Below are 23170 nucleotides of genomic sequence, written 5' to 3'. Positions count from 1 at the left end.
CCTGAAGAAGATAGAACCCACACTAAAGTAGGGGAAAAGAAACTGAAAAAAAGAGAAACACATCAGCTGGGTCTCCTTAGGAAAAAATGACAGAGGAAAATCCTCATCCAGATTAGACAAGAAAAAACATGGTGTTAACGCTTCAAGAAAACTTCCTGTTTCAAATACCCAAATCCCAAAAAAACCTAGCTTCTGAAGAACAAAAGGCCAGCAGCAACTTGGAAAGAATTCTATATGATCCCTAACTAAAATAAAGTTAACAATAATTCTAAAGAAAACACAGGTACCAAAATGGGAAATTAGCCCTTAGAATGATATTTAGATGCAAGCTCTAGACAATATGTATTCTATCCCTAGAGCCTAAAGTTATGTAGGAGACATGGGTATGAATCATTATCATAATTGTAGAAATGTTATTCAGTGACAATATTATTTAGGCTCAAAAACATAACAATGTTTGGTAAAGAATTTATAGGAATCTTCTCTATGATTTTTGTAATTTCTTTGTGAATGAAAAATTATTTCAGAATAAAAAGGTTTTAAAAACCTAATTATGCAAAGTATACATCTTATATTAGGAAGATTGTTGCTGCTATATAACAGGAAAGCCACTGATTTTTTTTTTTTTCCTATCCTACCCTGTGGTCACTGATCTTTATTCTCCTCACCAAATTACTCATCCCCTTTGTGGGGAGTAAATGTGACACATTCATTCTTCATCTCTTTATTGGAGGTGGTTTTCCATGCTGCAGTTTGTGCATGGGCACCAGGTGTGTGTAGCACTAAGCAGAATGGCACAGGTAACCAAATGAAAAAAAGATTTAAAATGAAGAGGAAGGAGAAGAGGATTGAATTTTGGATGTTTCATGGAATCTAGAATAAGTATGAATCACTGACCAATACTGTCCAATACCAAATAACTGTTTTATCTTTTATATTTGTTAAGAAAGATAAATATTCCTCTTTATAATCAATATGCTTTAAATTATATACTTTTAGTAATTTTCATTTGGAAAAAAAGCTCTTAATTTGAACATAAGCATTTTCTAGAACTCAAGTGTATAGTTTTGTTGTTGTTGTTGTTGTTGTTGTTTGTTGCTTTCATCTGCTTCAAGGATATCTTACAACAAGCAAACTTTAACAACAGTGGTTTCTAGAATACTTTCTTCTAACAGACTCTTGATAGTTCCTGAAGGAAACAATGAATATCTCTGGAATGCGGAAATGTCCAGTTCAGTTCTCAACAGACATAATAAAAGCAAGCAACTGTGATACCCACCGTAGACTGCAAACTGCTAGAAGAGCTTTCAAAGTATTTAACAGTGACTCACCACATTCTGCTTCTTCTGGAGCATCTCCAAATGCTCCACAAGACCCTCATCAGCCACATCAAATGGCGTCTGACCCTGGGAGAGAAAAGGGGCACAATGACTGATAGAAAATAGAAGCAGTTATTATGTAACTTTATTTTATCAGGGACTATGCAATATTCACTTTCTGCCTTAGATTCCAATGATACAGAGTGAGTATCCCTTATCCAAAATGCTTAGGACCAGAAGTCTCTGAATTTTTTTTCAGATTTTGGAATATTTGCTTATACATAATAAGATACATGGAGGATAGGATCCAAGTCTATACACAAACATCATTCATTCTTCATATACAACTTGTTCATATACAACTCATTTTATACAATATGTTAAATAATTGTGTGCTTTAAAGGTGTAGAATTTTCCACTTGGGGCATTATATTAGCACTCAAAAAGTTTCAGAGTTTGGAGAATTTCAGATTTTATATTTTTGGATTAGGGACGCTAAACCTGTAGATGCTTTCCAAATTAATCTACCCTACTTTATGACAGGCCTTCATCTATTACATGGGAAACTCTGTAAGAAACAGCAAACCCATTAAGCAGAGAGCTTCATAATGTACAAAACAGTATTGAGGAAATATCACCACATCATTTTTAATGTTTATTGCTGTTGGCAAATAATCAAGGGAAACCTCTACTTGTACCTACTCTAAAAAAGGTCTTAATTACAATGATGAATTTAATAAGGGCTCTTAAAAACCTCTGGGGGAGGTTCAGAAACATGTGCACCAAAGATAAGTCACAGAAATCATCTCCCTTTAAGTAACTAAAGGGCAGACAGGAAGGTTTTCTCTTTTAGAAAACATCATCCCAATTAAGGACTCTGACCTATAGTCTAAGAATGAAACCAGGACCCAAAGGAGACATGAGGCAGATAAGAACATCTACTAATTAAAGAATCCAAACCAGGTACAGTGCTGCATGCCTGTAATTCCTGCAACTTGGGAAGCTGAGCAAGAGGATCGCAAGTTCAAGGCCAGCCTAAACAACTTAGCAAGACCTTCAGCAACTTAGTGAGACTGTGACTCCAAAAGACTGGGGGATGTAGCTCAGTGAAAAGGCTCCCCTGAATTCAAATCCAGTACAGAAAAAAGAAAAAAGAAAACAAAAGTCCATTATCTCTGGGTTCTTAGAAAATTAGGAGACAAGGATTGGAATTCAGGGCTTCTAAGATGCTTGAAGTGAGGCTGAATAAGGCTATTTTCAGCCAAAACTCAAAGTTCTTTGTTATTGTAACATTTTTAAATGACTCAATGTGAATAGAGCTCAGCTGTTAAAAGAATGATTTGAAAAATATCAATTCTTCCATATTTCACTATAAATAGTGGCCTTAGGTTTCTGAAAGCCTTTTTTTTTTTTTTTGCCAAGTTTGTTTTAAGGGCTTCACTAGGTTAATGGGGTTTTATTTCATGTAGCAACACTTCTCTATGTTGATAATGGGTGAGGGCAGGCAGGTGAGGGCAGCATCACAGCTACCAGGGATGCACATTTCTCCAGAGCAGTCACCTGGCCATTTTGTTCTAGAGACTCAACCACCAACCTCATTGCGTTTTAGAGATTCAGACTCACTAACCAGTTTGTTCCGGATATCCATGTCACAGAGTGCTTCTGCCAAGATGGAACAAGCCTCCTTCACTCCCCAGTGTGCTGCTGCATGGAGGGGAGTCCAGCCATCAAGATCCTGAACGTTGAGTTCGTAGCCAGCTTGAATTAGAAGTCTAAGAAGAAAACACCAAATATTACATTTCTCTTTTTAATTTTACAATTTTCTGCCAAAAAAGCTGAAGGTCATTTTATACAATATGTTAAATAATTATGGGCTTTAAAATATTTTCCACTTGGGGCATTATATTGGCACTCAAAAAGTTTCAGATTTTGGAACATTTCAGATTTTAGATTTTTGGATTAGGGATGCTCAACCTGTAGGTGCTTTTCAAATTAATTGATATTTCAGATTGAGCCCTGAACTACAGGGATACATTCTATGATTACTTCTGCCCTCTAAGGCATAGCTATGGTTTCATAATTGCTACTTTGAGCATAAATCATAGATGATTTTTAACTGAGCCCCTCAAAAAGGTCATTTGTATGGGATTTCCTACACATATCCATGTATACTGTATAAGGGGAGTGCAAAGACAGGTGTGTACCTGAGACTAACAAAAACCTAATTCAATTAACCAAGTCATACAACTCTATTATAGAATGTGCTCTCTATTCTCCAGGGCAAGGAGAAATTAACATAAAACAAGGGCTCATATTTCTTCAGGATACTTTCTGGTTGGTCTTTCCACAATATCATAGGTTTACTACAGAATCTCATACCTTCTACTCTACAAGAGTATCTGCAGACACTAATTTTAAAGCTTTAATCTAACTGTAACCATGTTATACATGTAAAGATATGATTCCAGAAGTCCCAAATTGCACTGAGCTGGCTGAAGCCCTTTATTGTGGAGCTCCAGAAATCTTCCAAGAATTGAGCACAGTATGGATGTCACACTTGGACAGACATGGAGTACAACACACTGCCATATCTATTAGAAACCCCATATTAGGTTGAATATAGAACACTGAAGGAGTTCGGCAGCAATGGCACACACAGTGCCTTCAGCAACTCACGTTTTGGGGAAAACCTTTCAACTCTAAGCACCAAAAGCTACATAAGGCACAGATGTAAGAAAAACTGGAATAGACATAGCAGAATCCAAATCCCTCATGTAAGTTTGACTATTCTAGACACTGCATATTCAAGATCTGTAAGATTGATCTAAAGAGTCCCAAGGAAGTCAAAAAGGACCAAAATGATCATAGGTCTATCCTGCATTGCAGGTCCTAAGAGGAGAAAGTTGCAGGGGAATTAATGACAAATTCATAGAATGGGACAAGGTCTGTGTATCTTAATTCTTTTTTCATATATCATACATATCAGTGAAAAGCTAGAGGGATGGCAAGAGGGAGGTAGACTATCTGTGGCCTAATATCAGCAAAATATGGGGTGGGGGAACAAAAAACTGCATGATCAACAAAAAAGGAAACACATCATAGTTGAAAATCTAATTCACCTTTGGCATTCAAAACTCATCTCATCTCATCCAGTAAACCAAACTACTGATTGATATACAGAAACAATACCTGAGCACTTCAGAGTAGCCCTTGGCAGCAGCCACATGGAGGGCTGTGGCTCCTGAGCGGGCCTGCCTCACATCCTCTATTTTCCCACTGTTGAGCCACTGGCGGGCATCCTGTAACATCTGTTGCTCTTCTTCCTTTCTTGACTGCTCTAGATCAACTCCTATAGAAGTAATATACCAGACAGCCAGCATTACTAAAACTCTACTCAAGTCTAACAGGTTATTTTCCTTAGATTCAAAACACATCATAAATATAACCACAGATAACAGTTTAATTATCAAACTGGATAGTCCTCAAATTTAGGAAAGCAGCTGATTTTGCACACACATTAATGGTCTTACCAGGTTAAATCATCAGGCTAAATATTATGTGATGCAGATCCATTGAGGAAACATGCCTAAATCATTTTCAACAGAACATAAAAATCAGAGGGGATATTATTTTTACTTATAATATTTGCACAAAGCTATAAACTTCAAGGTTCTTTTATGTTATTTCATTTCAGTTTCCAAACAATTCTTTGAAGTGAGTATAATATCCCCATTTACCATATAAGGAAATAAACATGAAAAGTTTTAATGCCTTGCTTAAAGCTACAAAACACATTAGTGATGCTAGAACTCTGAAATACTTGATCCCTGTCTGTTTTTCTTTTCCACTCATTACACCAAAAGGTTAGTATTAAAGATGTTGGTTTCAGGTATGACGTACTTTAAAATAAACTATCTTTAAAGCTTGTTTCCATATACAGAAAAATACAGTGACCTGAAGCTATACATAATACTTCAGAGATGAGAAGGTGATCTGCAGGCTAAAAAAACAAGTCAAAAGCATGATGGAGGAACTTCAAGAATTCCTCCCTTTAGCCAACCACTCTCCAATACCCATGCCAATGAAGAAGGGCTGAGATGGGGCACTCCCTGATATATAAATAATGAAATGTCTCAAATATAAACATACCCATTCAAAGAGTTCCACCTTCATTATCAATCTTTTCTGTGCTTGGTCTGCTCCCTTTCTAGTCTTAAATGAAAATCTGGGAGCTACCTAAGTATTATCTCTGTCTAATCTGGGGAAAGGAAGAGGTGAAGAACAGACCAGAATTCCACACACTATAAGGGGAGTTAACAGTGCTACAAGTTAGGCATACATATGAATGTCTATTCCAACAGAGTATAATCCTTAACTGAAGAGTCAACAATCAAAATAGGAAAAGTAGATTCTCAAACCAAAACTACTTTAAAAACTGGTTTGTTTAAAAAATTATCTGTAAATTGTAAAACATATTGTAGAAAATGCAACTGAGTGAGATGGGAGGGTAAACAGCACCAAAGCCTTCAGTTCAATAGGGCACAAAATTATATGTAGAAGGCAATAAAAACGGTAGTTGTTGACCTAGAACACCATTATTTTAAGGTAGGTTTGCAATATCCTTTCTATAAAGGGTCAAATATTAAATATTTTTGGGTTTGCTGGCCATCTGGTATATTAGAACTACTCAACTCTGTGATATACATACAATGGAATAGTACTCAGCCATAAAGAAGAATGAAATTATGGCATGGATGGAACTGGAGACTCTCTTGCTAAATGAAATAAGCCAATCCCAAAATACCAAAGGTTGAATGTTCTCTTTGATATCCAGATGCTAACTCACAATAAGGAGGAGGGGACAGAAGTTCATTGGATTAAACAAAGGAGAATGACAGGAAGGGAGGGGGGATAGAAATAGGAAAGACAATAGAAAGAATCAGACATAACTTTCCTATGTTCATATATGAATACATGACTAGTGTAACTCCACATATTGTACAACTTCAAGAATGGAAAGTTATACTCCCTGTATGTTTGATACACAAAATACATTCCACTGTTATGTGTAACTAAAAAGAACAAACAAACAAACAAAAAGAACTACTTAACTCTGTTACTGTAGCACAAAAGCAGCTTGTAAACTAATGGGCATGGTCAGATGGCCCTGATTGCTTTAAAGGTCCCTGGAGCTAAATCCTTTGGGATAAACTACAGATTGTGGGTCTGGTTGTTTACCAACTCCCTTTCCCCCAAAACAAAACAAAACAAAAACGGCACTGCAAATCACATCTAAAGTTTTGTGACAGTTCTAGCAGAATTCCCTAAGACCTGTTCTCCTGTTCTCTGCCTAGTGTTATTCAACATTTTAAAATTAAAAGAACCCAGAGACCTTTAGTAGGAGAATCCTACCCCATTCCCTGAAATGAATTCTTCTAAAACTACCAAAACAAACAAACAAAACAAAAAACCTTTTTAGAGCATATTCTTCTAAATTATATTCCTAGCTTGATTAAACTACCAGAATAATTTTGAGATTAATATAAAGATCATTTCAGAAATTACAATAAATATATTTTACTAGTATCAACTTCTGTTCTCAAGAAAAAAGATGCAAAGTTACAAAATGAATGTGGTCACATTGTATCCCATCCCTAACTCCACAATGTGTAGCAAATCTAACAACATATATGCACTGATAAAAAAGTTCACAGGTTACTTCTACCTATCCGGTGAGTATACAACCTCAGAATGGCAAAAACCAGGAATGACTAGCCATTCTTTTGGCATTTCGCCTATTCTTGTTGAGTTGTTACATGATGTTGGTAGTTGATTATTGCTGTACAGACAGATCTAATCCTTTCCTGTTATATGATAATCAAAAGTTTTAACCAACAAAAAGAATTATGTTCTACAGGGGGCAGAGAGTCCCTCTGGGCCCAGCATAGTCTCTAGGTTACCTTGCTTCTTTACTTGCTCCAGAAGAAGATCCTTCATGGCTGGCTCTTCTGCAAGGTCAGAAGGGACCTCACCTTCACTATTCACCATACCCACACTGGCTCCATGGTTAATGAAATACCTGTGCAACAAGACTCAGGATGAATATTATCTCTATCAATCTAATATTAATTTATACTTGTGCATATGGAGTTCTGTGTAGAGCAAGGCCTATTTCAGGACTTTAAATATGGCCCCAAATAAGGTGTTTCATTATTAATTTTCAACTTCATTAGCCTTTAATAATTAGAGCTGGAAGTTTCTCCATTTCCTGACAAGAGTAATGTCAATAGTAGGATTTCTTTCTTAGTCATATACCTAACTCCCAGTCTCTCTCTCACTCCAGTGGACAGCAAGAAGTTTCTAAATACCATGTAGTCTTTAAAACATGTCCACCATCTCAGAAGTCCAAACAGGGTTTCCAAAAGGACTTACCTTGCATTTAATATTAGGAATGAAAGAGAGCCCCTAAAAGCAACATAAATAAATAAATCTAATGAAAACTTCCAAGTGCGCATTGGAGTTTACTAAGTAGTATTGTGGATGTGAAAATAGAAAAATAAGTATGCATTAAAATTTGCACAAATCCTCTTAAATCATACATTCACAAAACTTTCCCTTCAGCAAATCATGTATGTGAAATTTTCTGGAGGAAAACTAAATCACTGAAGAAGAAACAATTAAAATGATAAATGGTGAGATTCTAAATCCACATAGAATACTTAATCCCAAAGAAGAAAAAACTGATAATTTCAATACCTTACATGGGTCCTCTTTTATTCTCAAAATGATTTCACACACACACACACACACACACACACACACACACACACACACACAAAATCATGAATCTTAGGCATGAAGTAGGCAATGTAGTTATTACTAATCCTCCTTTAAGTAACTGAGGCTCACACATATTAAGTAATTTTCTCAAAATCACATAGCTGGAAAATAGCAGAGGCTATGGCCCCAGTCTTTGAATTCAAGTCTAATTCACCTTTTCTCCAGAACAAACTACTTCAGAGCCAGTGCGAATCCAAATAATGCTGGGAGCTCTAGCAAATATTCACAGACACTTAAAGGGAAAGAAAAGCTGCAAATCAGACTTTAATTCATTGAAAAATTAATAAACGTCATCGGTCAGAGAACCATACTTTAGGCACTGTAGGAAATTTTTAAAAAATAATATATGAGTCAGGCGTTGTGGCACACACCTGTAATCCCAGCAACTTGGGAGGATGAGGCAGGAGGATCACAAGTTTGAGGCCAACCTCAGCAACTTAGTGAGGCCCGAAGCAATTTAGCAAGACCCTGTCTCAAAATACAAAATAAAAAGGGTTCAGGATATGGCTCAATGGTAAAGCACCTCTGGGTTCAATCTCCCAGTAATGCCCATCCAAAATCTATGTATGGCCACTACATTCAAAGAATTGACAAAGGAGAAAAAATCTATAAAAATTAGATTAAGACCATGATTTTGCTTTCTCAGTGCCTAGTAGCTAGTTTGACAGGGCCTCAGTAAATGTTTGTTAATTTATAGTCAATTCCACATATGTAAAACTTAAAGATATTCACAATTCATCTAATTTTCAACTGTCTTCTTCCTTCTCTCACAGTCTTAGGGGAAGACAGACCTTATTCAATTCCAGAGTTAACTCCCTCTATCTGTATTCTTAAATCTATCAAATATCACTATTCTGTCCATCAGTTTCTCTTTTTTACTTCCCCATATTCAATGGTTCCTCTCTTCTGGTTCCTTCCCTTTTACATACCCACACCCTGAAAAATCATAATACAAATAATATACATAATAAGCACATAATAAATGTTTGTTGGGACTAAACTATAAACAAAACCCTTATTATTCCCAAACACTCCACTCTCACCCAGCTCTCCTCCTTAGTTCAGTGTTTCTTCCACTGGATGGAACACAATTTCTTCTTCTCAAGCCTTTGCCTTTTCTCACTAACTGAATTCTCTCTTGCCTTCCTCTCACACCACCCCACACTGCAGCTCGATGAGAACACAGGAGCACTCAAAGCAATGTGAGGACCACAACTGTGCCCTCTTCACTGTCTCTATTTTCCCATATTCTCCTGTTTTAGGGAAAAAAGTAAATCTTCTTTAGTTTTACACTTTTTACCTGAACAAGAATAAATGTCAACCTATGAAATAGTAACTACTTTACCCTAAGGATCCTTATAGGTGTCTAGAGGCTTAGAAATAACTATTAGCTCAATGTGTATGTCCTTAGAAAATAAAGCCTTCCTATTCTTTCTAATGCATTACTGATAAAAGGCCTTTTTGCTACTTTTTATGGGAGAAAGAAAGGAAATTAAATGTAGCATCCCAATAAACCATAAAGCCAAACTAAATGTTTCACCCTTAGGTCAATCTGCTACTTCTAAGTTAAACAAACACTATTGATAATAAAAATCTAATAGCCAGGGCTGGGGTTGGGGGTCAGAGGTAGAATGCTCGCCTATCATGCATGAGGCACAGCCCTGTCTCAAAATATAAAATAAAAAGGGTCAGGATATGGCTCAATGGTAAGGCACCATTTTAGGCACCAGTTTGTTAATTGAAATTAACAAATATTTACTGAGGCCCTATCAAACCAGCTACTAGATCCTCAGCACCACATAAAAATTTTTTTTAAAAAGACATTGTTATAACTAAAATAAATATTTTTTAAAAATCTAATACCCAGTTAACTAATATTAAGCCTCAACTTAAGTTGAAATGAGAAAAAAAATAACCTCTAAACCTCCTTTTGATGTACCATACTGAGTACAAACATGAGACAAAAAATTCATCACAGAACATGAAATAGAATGTATCTTCCTAGAAAGTCAGTTTACTTTTTATTCTTTTCTACTTCTGTGAAAATTAGAGTTCCTAATGATCCTGGGAATAAGAATGCAAAATGTAAGATCTTTAAGATACAAAAAGAGACCAGGTGCAGTGACATACACCTATAATTCCAGCAACTCAGGAGGCTGAAACAGAATGATTGTAAGTTTGAAGCGAGCCTCAGCAACTCAGTGAAACCCTAAGCAATGTAGTAAGATCCTCTCTCAAAATAAAAAATAAAAAGGACTGGCAATGTGGCTCAGTGGTAAAGCACCCCTGGGTTCAATTCCCAATGCCCCCCCCCCACAAAAAGAAAAATGACAAGATGGCCAGGGACTGATCTTAACTGAAACATTCCTCATTGGCTCTGAGGCCAAATTGAATAGCATAAACAATTGTTTTTCATCATATAAAAAATAATGCCACAGTCTGGCATGGTGGCACATGCCTGAAATCCTAGAAACTAGGAGGCTAACCTGGACAACTTAGTGAGATCATGTTTCAAAATAAAAATAATAAGGGCTTGGAGTATAGTTCAGTGGTAGAGCACTTGCCTGGCATTCAGGAGGCCTGGGCTTTGATCCCCAGTAATGCAAAAAAAAAAAAAAAAAAAAGGCTACGTATTGAAAAAAAAAAAAAATGACCGTAAAAACAAAATCTGTCTAGTAACAATATGCATAATGAAAGAGAAGGTCATCCCTACTCCAGCTCTTCAATGTATTGTGGTCTATATCAGGTCAATCATGATCAAACTTTCATAGATCTAATTTGTAATAATTAGATGAAGAAATAGTAACTGACAGATTCACTTCATTCAGAGTAATATTTGAACAGGAGATTTCTGAATTTTGAACATTTTTCTAAAGGAACTATGTTTTAAAAATGAATTAAAATAACTACTATTTAAAAAGTCTCATTAAAATCATTTATCCGTACTCAACTTCACAGGAGTGTGATGCCAACCAACACAATGATCCTAATTCTAAGCATAAGCTCCTCTAGAAAAATATGTGTGGAGGGGAGGGGGATGAAAAGAAGTGAATTCTTGAATGTAACGAGACTTGGTAGCTCAAATATCACAAACATGCCACCTGAACAAATTAATCAATTCTCAAAAATGCAGGGTCAATATGTTCTGTATTTCTTATTAAATAAAATCAAATTTATTTGACAAAAAAATCTCTTTAACTCTTGGACATCAAAATGTTGGCACTGGTGAATAAGGCTGAGAATGGGAGCCTTTCCTATGAGATTCTGAAATGGGGACAGCCTAGGGGATAAAGAGGTGGCTGACGTTTACTAATTTAGAATACAGTAAGGAAATAAGAGGCAAGAAACTACACTATTCATTTCTTTCAGCTTTCAGACTGAGCAGTCCTCTGCTTCTTTGAACAAGCAACCCAGTGATGCTGCCTACTGTTTCCCCAGCCCCGAACCCCTTTGTTTAACTTCTCCCAATGAACATCCCTGGCTCAAGACAGGGTCTCCCACAGGAAATGTGGGCAAATCAGATTCTGTGGGAAACTATTCTCAGACCTCTATATAGCTGCCAATGTCATTCTCACTTCTGATTGCTAAATAAGAGAGATGTAATGGAGCTCTAATCATAATCACTGAAAAAGGCCTTAAAACAAGCAATCTCATTTCTAAAGGACCACACACATTGTGATAAAGAATTTATTGTATCAATATAAATTTTCCCTCATCTAGAATATACTCAATTGCTTCATTTTAAAGATGTTTCAACCACCAAAGCCTCTTTCCTAAGTAAAAATAACCTTCCTGATCATTCTTTCTTATAAGAGAGATTTTTTTAGTGCTTCTTATATCTCAGACATAATGTAGTCAGAATTCTTCTGCCCAAGGGAGGGGCAACTAGTTGTCATGGAAGTTAATAGCTACTACTGTTATTTTATTAAACATATCCATTCAACCAATGTAGAGAACACATGTCAATCTCTACCCTTCCTTGGTTCTACATGTTTAGGTTCTTTCTTCTACTAAATACCAGCATACCAGTTATTTTCACCTTTGTTTGTATTAAGCATGGATTTTTAAAAATTTTTTAAAACTGTTGATAGACCTTTATTTACTTATCTGTGGTGCTGAGAATTGAATCCAGTGCTTCACACATGCTAGGCAAGTGCTCTACCACTAAGCTACAACCCTAGGCCTTAAGCATTGATATTTTTCCCCTCCATATTTATACTGGTACATTATAGTTGTTATAACGGTGGGATCTGTTTACATATTTGTTTATGCACACAATATAATGATATAATTTGGTCAAAATCATTCACCAATATTTTCCTTTCTTTCTCCTTCCTCTCCCTGGTCTCTTTCCTCTACTCTACTGATCTCCTTTGATTCATGAGATTCTCACCCTACTTGTTTTCCTCTTTTTTACTCTAGCTTTCACATATTAGAGAAAACATGAATTTTTGCTTTCTGAGTTTGGCTTATTTTGCTTAACGGAATACTCTCAAGTTCCATTCATTTTCCTGCATTTGACACAATTTCATTCTTTTTTATGGCTGAATGAAACTCCATTGTAAACACTGATTTAAAAAACAAACAAAAACAACAGGTTTATAAAGACATCCAGAAAAAAAATTGCAGCCTGCTTACACATGTGCCCTGCTAGAGTTCTTCAGAAGTGAATCGAGAAAGTGCACCTGTTGGGAGCCAGTGACCGCACCCTGAATATGGCGCTGGTCTCTGCTTCCGCTTCGTTAGCGGTTAGAGTTGTTAGAGGTAAAACAACTCCTTGTAAGGCTGTGGGGCTGGGCTCTGGCCTGCTTCCGCTGCGCTGTACCTATTAGACTTTTCCACGTGGTGCTAGTTCATTGGCGAGGCTGGGTACTTAAGCTAGGGCAGACCGACCGCTCGCTCTCTTGTTCCTGTTTTCTCATCATGATTCAAAGGTCCTGAGTAAACTGCTGAAAGAAGAATCCTGTGTCGTGTTTCCCTTGCCGGCGAGGGGTCGCGACATGCACCAGACAGAATCTAACTGCATAATCCAGCAAATACAAACTATATGAAGATGAAAGCAAACAAAAACTTTCAACTAAGAAACTATAGATTTAGCAATTATGTAAAACATACAATCAATTAGCCTTTAAAAATAGTCAACTTCGTGAATTTGCAATTAATAACAGAGATTATGACTATTTATGAAATCCAAATTCTATGAGCAGAGAAATGAAGGTTATTCCTACCAAACACAAACAGTAACTCACTCTGCTATGTTGAGATAGCCACAGGAAGCTGCTGCATGAAGGGGTGTCCATCCCTCATTGTCTTGCTGGTTTACATTGGCTCTGTTCTCAACCAAAAACTTCACCATGTCCAAATTTTCATCAATACAGGCCTGAAAAGAAAAGTCCATTCATTTATTCAACAATAATTTATTGAGTTGTACTATGTGATAGGCACCACTCTGGACATGACAATATCCAGCAGTTCTAATAATACATTAATTTTTATGTTTTTCAAACTAAATGTGCAGAACATGACTTTTAAACTTAGAAGTGCTATAGGACTATTATTTATAATACTAATTTGATTAATTATAAAATTGATTTCTGAATGGGTAAAAATGATTTCTAAATGGGTAAGCTGTTTCATCATTATAATATACAAAGGAAAGCATGTTAGAAATTTGATAAGTACTGATTTGCTTACAAAGTTTAAAGGAAAATAATCACATACTATCAGATGTAATTTTCTCAGTAGGAAGTTATAGTTTAAGACTATAGGATTACTAAAGGGGGATCATTTCAAACAAAAGAAATGTATTTTTTTTCATGTATTTTCTGAATGGCTTCAAACAATATGGCAAAGGATGTTTATAGTTACAGATGATCAAGGATCCTTATCTGCTCACCTCCTACCAGAAATTAGGAAAGAATGCAGAAGGGTTTTAAATAAAGGCTTTAGGCCTATCAGTCTAGAAGAAAAGAGTCTCAAATAGCAATGAGATCTACAAAAACCGAAAAGCTCTCTTGATAATCTACAGAACAAAATGGAGGTAGAAGGTTCATGGTGACAAAGATAATCATTATATCAGGTTTAGATGGTCCTAAAACACTTGAGATATTTCAGGACTCAGACAAATGAGACACTTTTTAAAAACTCACCTATGGACCCTCTTCTTTAAATAATCAATCAATCAAAATTTCAACTGAGAAAAAATCCATTAACCAAATCAAAATTATTTTCACAATAATATTAGGAGATTTTATACTTTTTTCATTGTTTTGACATCTGCACTAATGATGCAAAAGCAATGTTGGGTAAAACTGCTCATGCCTTAGCAGAAATCAAGGCAACAGCACCAAAAAAGCTAATTCCACTTAAGAATGACCTTGATGAGGCAGTAAAAATTACTAATTTTATTAAATCTAAATCCTTGAATATTAGTCTTTTTATTACTCTGTGATAAAATAGGAAGTATATTTGCAGCACTTCTGTGGAAATGAAATATGATTGTTGTTTCTAGAAAAAGCATTTGTGTATGTGTTTGATTTGCCAGATGAACTACCTACTTTTTTCATAAAACACTACTTCTACTCAAAAGAATAACTGACAGATAACTCATTGTTCCTCAGGCTTGAAAATGAAAAAAGTGAGCTTCTCACCTCAAATAAAATAACTAATATTCTCACCCCAAATAAAATAACTAGTATTTGTGTCAGTGGTAGAATTTGGCCATGCAAGTGAAAACAGGAATTTTGCGAAATAAAACTACCACCATGAAATTGAAAGCTTCCTAATATTCTGCTGATGTTCACAATGGGACTACCAACAATTGTGTTTGTTAATATTATATAAAGAATTATAATGTGTTTACATTTGGAAGATCTGCTTAACACAATGAACCTGTGTTTTCCAAATAACCAAATGCATGGTAATAAAAAATTGGGCATGGGGAAAACATACATTCAAAATACAAGTCAATCCAATTTTTTTTTGTTTTTATACTGAACCCATGGGTGCTTAATCACTGAGCCCTTTTTATTTTATATTTCAAAACAGGGCCTTGCTAAGTTGCTCAGGGCCTCACTAAGTTGCTGAGGCTGACTTTGAACCTACAATTCTCCTATCTCAGCCTCCTGAGCCGCTGTGATTTAGGTGTGTACTACCTTGCCCAGCTTGACCAATGGGTTTTAATGTGACAGAGTAAAAACAAGTCCACTGATATGGTATTAGCTTGCACATTGCAACTAACATTTAAGAGACTACCAGTAATTAGAGTTTTGATATAGTACACAGAGCAAAATCCACAATTGTCTGAATAGGCTATTAAAATACTCCTCATTTTTCCAAATATATATCTGTGTGAGACTAGATTTTCTTTATGAATTTTAAGTAAAACAAGATGTCACAACAGATTAGATGCAAATATTAAAAGAGATCTGTAAGAATGTAAAAAAATGCCACTTTCTGATGTTTTTAAAAAGTATAGTTATTTTAATTAAAATATACAGTTTATGCTAATATGTAATGGGCTGCTGTTATTTTATTTATTTAGGCACTGGGGATTGATTGAACTCAGGGGTACTTAACCACTGGGTCATATCCCCACCCCTCTTTGTATTTTTTATTTTGAGATATGGTCTTGCTTAAGTTGCTTAGGGCCTCGCTAAGTTGCTGAGGCTGGCTTTGAACTTCGATTCTCCTGACTCAGCCTCCCAGATCACTGAGATTACAGGCATGTGCCACAACACCCAGCAGGCTGTTGTATCTTAATGTATTAAAAAGTATATATTTTTTAATTTCTCAAAAAATATAATAACCAATAGGGACACATTTCTGAATAAATTTTCGGGGGGTTTATTTATAAATTTTTAACTATAAAAGAAACTGGAGATCAAACAGTTTGAGAACCACTATACCAAGGATATTTTATAGTGATGATGAGCAACTGTTTAAAACAGCAAAAGATTATTGTTCCAAGGGACACCAGAGAACCCCTGTAACTACAGGACCTAAGTAATACCATCACACCAAGGGCGTTTATGGGAATTCCTTCCAGAGATAAAAGCAGGGGCATGGCTGAAAAAGCTTGATCCAAATTAAGTGAAAATTTAATTAACTAACTCTGGTCACAAAGAGCATCTTTGTTAATTTTTCCCAGACCATATGATAATCTTCTAACAATTACTGATATTAGCTAAACATATCAAGCTATTTGATTTGATGCAATATAATATATTCCTCCAACTTGACCTTTTGAGGTCAGATGACTCATAGCCAGTGTTCTTTACTGTCTCTTTTTCAAAAAGCAGCTATAAAAATTAATTTCTTCTATAAGGCTTTCAAGGTTTATCAACTTCAATTCCCTCCTTACTCTTCCTTTACTTCTATAAGGCATTAACTATTTTGTAATTATGCTTCTCATTACATTGGTCACATGTTGTATGTCTGAGTCTGCAATTCCATATGGCAAGGTCTAGTCAACTCATTTCAGAGTAACTCACTAAAACCTAAATAAAAGCCTTTAAGTGAAAAAATGGAAGTGGGCATGCCTTAACCCATCTTCTGTTGCTAAAAAAAAAAAAAAAAGCCTGGGAAATTTATAAAGGAAGGAGTTTTATTTAGGCTTATTGTTCCGAAGGCTGAGAAGCTGAAGACTGGGTGTCGGCATCTGGTGAGAATCTTGTTCTACTTTAACTCATAGTGAGAAGTAGAAGGACAAGTGGGAATGTTAGAGAGAAACAGGGACCAGATTCCTAATCCCTTCCCATGGGAAAGGCATTAGACCATTTATAAGAGCCCTACCCCGCTTGGGACCCAAAATTCTTCCTCTACCCCACCTCCAAAACTGCTGCATTGAAGAATTAAGATTCAATATATGAACTTTGGGGGCGCACACTCAAATTACAGCAGAGCACTTTTCAAAAGGGCACTAAAGTAAAAGGAGAAGACAGTATTTTAGGAACTGTGCTAAATATTGACCTTAATAATAACACCTCCATCAAAGTGACCAAATGTGCAATCTTCATTTGTATGGCCCAGGACAGTTAGGTCAGTTACTTTTACTTGGTCGTAAATGTCTTTGGCTCTGAAAGAAATCTAAAAACAGCTCTGGTGGCCACACTACCACCAGTTAGACTTTTGGAAGCCAATGTTTCCAAGGTCATTCTTTGTATTTTGAAGATGTTAGCAGCCTATTCCAGAAGGCCTGAAATAAACCCTAAAACTAGAGAATGGGAAAAATCTGCCTTTTCTCTTTCCTTCCCTCTTAACATATTCTTTCTGTTTGTTTTTTTTTTAATATTTATTTTTTAGTTGTAGTTGGAAACAATACCTTTATTTCACTTATTTATTATGTGGTGCTGAGGCTCAAACCCAGGGTCTTGCATGTGTGAGGCGAGCACTCTACCGCTGAGCCACAGCCCCAGCCCCTCTTTCTGTTTTTTAATCTCTTTCATTCCATCACTACTTCAGTTCTCTTTTTCAATTTTGTGACATTGTTGTCTATAAATTTCAAATCCCTGATACAGCATTTTTATAGGAATAACACTGCAAGGAAGTTTGAGAGAACAGCAATAAAAAACTGGCCTAATCTGATACCATCAGTCTCAAAGGAATTAATTTAGAGACAATAAAATAATTGAACTGCTCAAATAATTCTCCACAAAGACGACTGTATACTGTAAAAAGCACCAGCTGTGGGATCAGAAGATGGAGTTTGTGTGCTGGCTCTGCCAATACATATAACCTTGCGTGTAGTATTTAACAAAATACCAGCATACTTATCAATGGAGTTGGGAAGACCACCCACCTCACATTAAAGAAGACAGGTCTTTGGAAAAACAGGTGTTTCTGAGCCAACAGTATTACAAAATAGCAACTTCCCCAGGAAGAAACCACACACAAGATGTATTTACTCCTCACTGGTCAAAGCCCTCCCCAACCTCCATTAGCTTATGGGAGAAAAGTGGTTTAATTAAAAATGTCTTTGAATTAGCAAGACTTGGGAGCTTGTTCGTAAGTCTAACTTCAGAAAACTCCCTCTCTGATGTTCAAAGTCCTGTGAGTTCCTAAATTCAGGAAATACCTGAATGAAAGAGTATGCACCATGGTTAAATTGGAAGAGAATCCCTCTTGTAATACCAATCAAGAGAATTAGAAGGTATTTACTCACATGAAATACCTTGGAATGACTATTTCTCCCTCCCTCCCTCTCTTCTTTTTTGGAAATCAGAAGAAGGACTATGACTAAAGCATGGATGAGAGACGAATGGTCCCTGAAAACCTTCTCAAGTGAATAATGACTAAATTTAGATGTCCTTCTGCCCACTCCATCTGCAGCTGTGCTGCTGACTCATTCACATCAGAAGCATGGTGCATGAGCAGATTCGCCCAGCTGTAAAACCTTGTCCTGGGCCTCCACCCACAGCTATCCTGATCCTCCAGACAAAGAGCCTTTCCTTTTCTGAGAAGGAGGCTAAACAAGCTTTTGATATTACCCATGACAATGACAGGGAAATTCTTTGATTTTAAGTCAAATGCCTTCTGATTTAACTTCCTTAAGTCCTTTTCCTTCTATTTCGTACTCTTGAAGACATACAGAAGATTACTAAAATATCAACTTGATCTAAGCTCCCTAAGAAATGGGGATATGACTAAATATTAGTCTAGAAAAATATTCTAAAAAACTACCAGTTAAAGCTTCCTAAAATTGGCATGTCACATTTCTCTGACAAGGACTTTTTCCAAGGGAAAATACTTGCTTTTACCAATAAAACAGGGAAAGAGCACTATGATCCTTCTACTGCACCTGATATTGCTCTCTCTATATCAAAGGCAAAAGTGGCTGATGCTTGATCAATGCCAGAGTTAAATCTGGGAGTACACAGAGGCCTTCCAAAACAAAGCCTCCTTGGTTCCCAAAATAGCCTGCAACTGTCACCACCACCAAGTGCTGGCTTTAAGAGCTGACCTTGCTGCTATGTCTCCGAAGAATGCTAATGTTACCTGCATCAGCCTGTGAACAACTCTTTCCCACAAAACCCAGCTCCAGGTGCCTGGGCAGTTGCTACATTAGAAGCTGGGCTTAGAGTGGCCTAACTTAGTTTGGGTTTTTCAGACCATGTTTGCCTTGATTTCAACAAACCATGCTGACAAATGTGTTGTGAGAATACAACAAAAGACATCACCAATTATCAAAGAAAATCCTCAGTATGGGGAAAAGAACTGCAAACCATGTATCCAATAGAAATAATATCCTGAATATATAGGGAACACCTAAAACTCAATAATAAAAGAAATCCTGAAATTCAAAAATGGGCAAAAGAGTCGAAAAGACATGTCTCCATGTTTACAAATGATATACAAATGGCCAAAAGCCCTGAAAAGATGGACAACATCACTAGTCATTAGGGAAATGTAAGCTAAAACTACATCAATACACCACCTTACACTCATGAGGATGGCTACTTTCAAAAAAAAACAATAATAAAAAAAAGGAAGAAGAACAATTATAGTGTCAAGGATGAGGGGAAATTAAAACACTGTGCACTGCTAAGGGGAACATAAAATGGTGTAGCATCTATGGAAAACAGTATGACAATTCCTCAAAAAATCAAAAATAACCATTTCCATTCTATTCAAAAACAGAATTGAGGGTAGATACTCAGAAGAACTGAAAGCAGGGTCTTACAGAGAGATTTGTTCACCATGTTCACAGAAGCATTATTCCCACTAGCTGAAATGTGGAAGAAGCCAAAAGTCCACCGACAGATGAACCAATAAGCAAGGTGTGGCGCCTGCAAACAAGCCACACTGCCCTGCTGATAGCTTGAAAAGGCTTCTGGCCTCCAGAACTGAAGAGAATAATTTTCTGTTATTTTAAGTCACCAAGTTTATGGCAATCTATTACAGAAGGAACCAGAAACGAATCCAATGGACAAAGAGTAGGGAATCAGAACCTCGAGAGTCTGCCATATTCTCACTTTTTCCTCAACAGTGATTGATCTCTTCTTTGCCAGATGAAAAGGATCACCCACACACACAATTTTTTATGCCACCTTCTAGAAGAACAACTACATTAAGTAGAATTTTCTTGGTTTTTTAACCAATTTAAGTCAAATAGGAAAATCCAGAAAGCTCTGACCATAATTCTCACATTAGGCATTTCACTGAAGAGATTCTGGCTGAGGGCTGAAACTAAAACAAAGGTATTGATTTATGAGTTCTCTGTGAATCCCAACATCTCTAAACCCAAAGTCCCTTGGCTCCAACTAGGCAGCTTCATCATATGTCAAGTAAACTAAAGGTGACAAAGGTAATAAAGCAATCAGTAAATCTTGAAATCTCCATCATCATCAGATCACCACTATGAAAAGACTTTAACATACTAGTAGTTATGATTGTCTGACCCAGCACTTAACTCAATCCTTCCAAGTACCTGTCTCTCTGTTCCAGTCATGGTACAGTGTAACTATTGCTTACGTGAGAATCATAATAGCAGTTTGCTCCAACATGACAGGTGACCCCAGCAACTGTCAGCCCTGCGTGAAAAACTCACAACCCCACTGGCAGAGACAGTTTGGCTCCCAGATGGTGAGAACTATATCTGATTATGTACTCAGTGGTCAGACAGGCTCTGGAAACAGATCTGGGCCTTTCAACAGAGATAGCCAAGACAGACAGCATAAGTAAAGAATTTTCCATGCAGTGCCACACTGATTAAGATTTTTGTTCTCAGTAGGCTGGCATATTGCCCCAAGAGTGTACACATTTACAAATGAGACCAGAGAATATCTTCCTTCAATTGAAAGTATCATATTGCCTAAAGGTTAACAAAACTTACATTTCAAAAAATATGTTCATTCTAGATTCTAACAAGGCCTGCTATAAATGTGCCAACAACTGCCTTTAAAATAATATTTCCCTCATCTTTCTCTACCCCATGTCTTCACCTAAATGAAGAAAAACTTATTAAGTTGTCTTATAGTATCACCTTGTCAACTTTTGTACTATACAAAATTCTACATATCTGATCACACTCTTATCATCAAGGCAGGTTTTGTTAAGGTGAAGAAAAAGAAGACTAAAGAAAGGGCCCAGAAAATAAAGGCATCTTCTCAAAGCTCATGGTTCAAACAGAAGATTTATAGTTCTAATCTCCAAATCTCTTATTTTGTTAACTCACTAATAATCCTAATTTTGAGAAACAATAAATGAAGCCTATTAATTGTGATAAAAATTCCAGTACAACTTTGTCTTAGGTCAAAGGAATATATGTAGCTGAGTAAATATAACATTTGGATATAAGCAAAAAAGTTCCTTTGGCATTAACTTCTTTAAAATTCTGCCTATAAGAGCTGAATACTAAACAACTCAATGATTTTCTTAAACAGATCAAAGGAAGTCCTTGAAAAAGATTCTTAAAGCTTTAAAGGAAGGAAAGAAGATGGTAGCTGGTATAAAAAGCATTAGGACTTTTCATTTAAAAATGGAGAAACTTAGCCTAGGTCACATATTGAGTTGAAGAGCCACCTGATGCTTTCATCTTATCAATATAGAGGCATCCAAAATAGAGTTCCCAGGCCAGGGTCAAGATACCACCTGGCTCATGGACTATTTCTAATACCTGATACCATCTCCTTAAAAACTGCTTTAGCGATTTGTTATTGGTGTAGTCCTACAATAATTTCAAAGGGTCAATTGGTCAATTTGAGTTGGTCACTCATAACTAGATTAAACAGAAAACACAAAGGTCCCACTAAAGTGCTTTGGTTACCATTCTGTTTATTAGCATGAGTCTGGATTAGAAACCTCCCTCATATCTTGGCTACCTGTCTTAACCACAGCCCCCCAAAGGTCTACTCTGCTGCCAACTTGGCATGTAAAGTAAACTGCCGTTCCATGGAGAGGGATTTTTCTATTTAACTCCAGATCACTCTGTGCCCATAAACAAGTGTTTCACAAGCCACAAGAGTACAGCCTGAAAGCTAAGGCATGGGCAATGCTCCATAGCTGTCAAGTAAGTTTGGGGGAAAGAAGGCAGGCAATTCTGAGACCTGAGCTTGGTAAGGGGTGAAAGCCACAAAGAAATTTCAGCAAGTTTAAATTCGCAGAAAGTACAAGTCAGTGCACCAAAGTTCATCCCTAAAAGGAGATATTAAACAAGAGGCTTTTTTTTTTTAAAACGCAGCATATTTTCATCAAGAATTTTTTATAGTCAAAGCTATTATGGACCATTATCCCTATCACTTATTATCATACCCTCCACCCCATGGGACTATAGTTCTATGTGGCCAAAGGTATTAGGGAAAATAATCATACAACCATATCCTATACAGTGTATCAGTTAAGAGCACAGACTACAGAACAAGACTTCCTAGGTTCAAATCCCATGTCTATAAGTTGATAGTTTTGTGTTCTCAGAACAAGTTATCTCTCTGTATGCTTTAGCTTACTTGTCCATAAAATTATCATATCTATCACTGTAACTACTTCATGGGGTTGCAATTACAACTGAATGAGTTCATGTACATAAAAACACTGAGTTCAAGGCCCATCATTAAATGCTACTTAAATATTAGTTGCTATCATTATCACTATCATTATTATTAACACTTTTATTATCACTAACAAGTGTTTCTGTTGGGCTTTAACAGTGAAAATCAGGATATAAACAAGCCTGCATATATAACAACATAATTGTACCAGTGTGGCTGTTAGCAAGGGACATCCTTTTCCACACAAGAAAATGCAAAAATGATTCCCTTAAACATAAATATATTATAAACTCTATGTGAGTTCCTGTAGATGCAAGTAGATCACAGTCAGTCTTCATTAATATGATAAGGAAGTGAATTTATGCTAAGACTAGAGGATAGGAGAGACAACCCAGCAGGAGTTGCTGACTTCTAAAGCTGGTAAATAAGTTCAGGGGTGGCATACTAGATTTTACCATAATAGAGTCACGGCTGCTGAAGGGTCCAGCAAGTCTATTGTTAGCATAAGCAGAAAATCCCAGAAGA

At 36.4% G+C, this 23170-nt stretch overlaps 1 protein-coding gene across 17 annotated transcripts in view; it reads right to left on the bottom strand.

Annotated features, from left to right (window-relative positions):
* Positions 1–23170, bottom strand: part of Ppp1r12b (protein phosphatase 1 regulatory subunit 12B) — a 215713-nt gene that overhangs the window by 138550 nt on the left and 53993 nt on the right. For all 17 annotated transcript variants that reach the window (XR_005730312.2, XR_005730313.2, XR_013426465.1 and 14 more), the window contains exons 2-6: positions 13409–13539; positions 7280–7398; positions 4509–4668; positions 2947–3091; positions 1332–1406 (exon numbers count right to left, since the gene is read on the bottom strand). Coding sequence is in view for 14 of the 17 variants with exons in the window: in XM_078022592.1 (XP_077878718.1) it covers positions 1332–1406; positions 2947–3091; positions 4509–4668; positions 7280–7398; positions 13409–13539 (630 nt within the window). In the remaining 3 variants the exon portion in view is untranslated. The remainder of the gene's footprint in view (positions 1–1331; positions 1407–2946; positions 3092–4508; positions 4669–7279; positions 7399–13408; positions 13540–23170) is intronic.

The sequence above is a fragment of the Ictidomys tridecemlineatus genome, chromosome 10 (assembly GCF_052094955.1).
Source record: "Ictidomys tridecemlineatus isolate mIctTri1 chromosome 10, mIctTri1.hap1, whole genome shotgun sequence".
NCBI classification, from domain to species: Eukaryota; Metazoa; Chordata; class Mammalia; order Rodentia; family Sciuridae; genus Ictidomys; species Ictidomys tridecemlineatus.
Note: the sequence above shows the minus strand (reverse complement) of the source record. Positions and strands in the feature narration are given on the sequence as shown.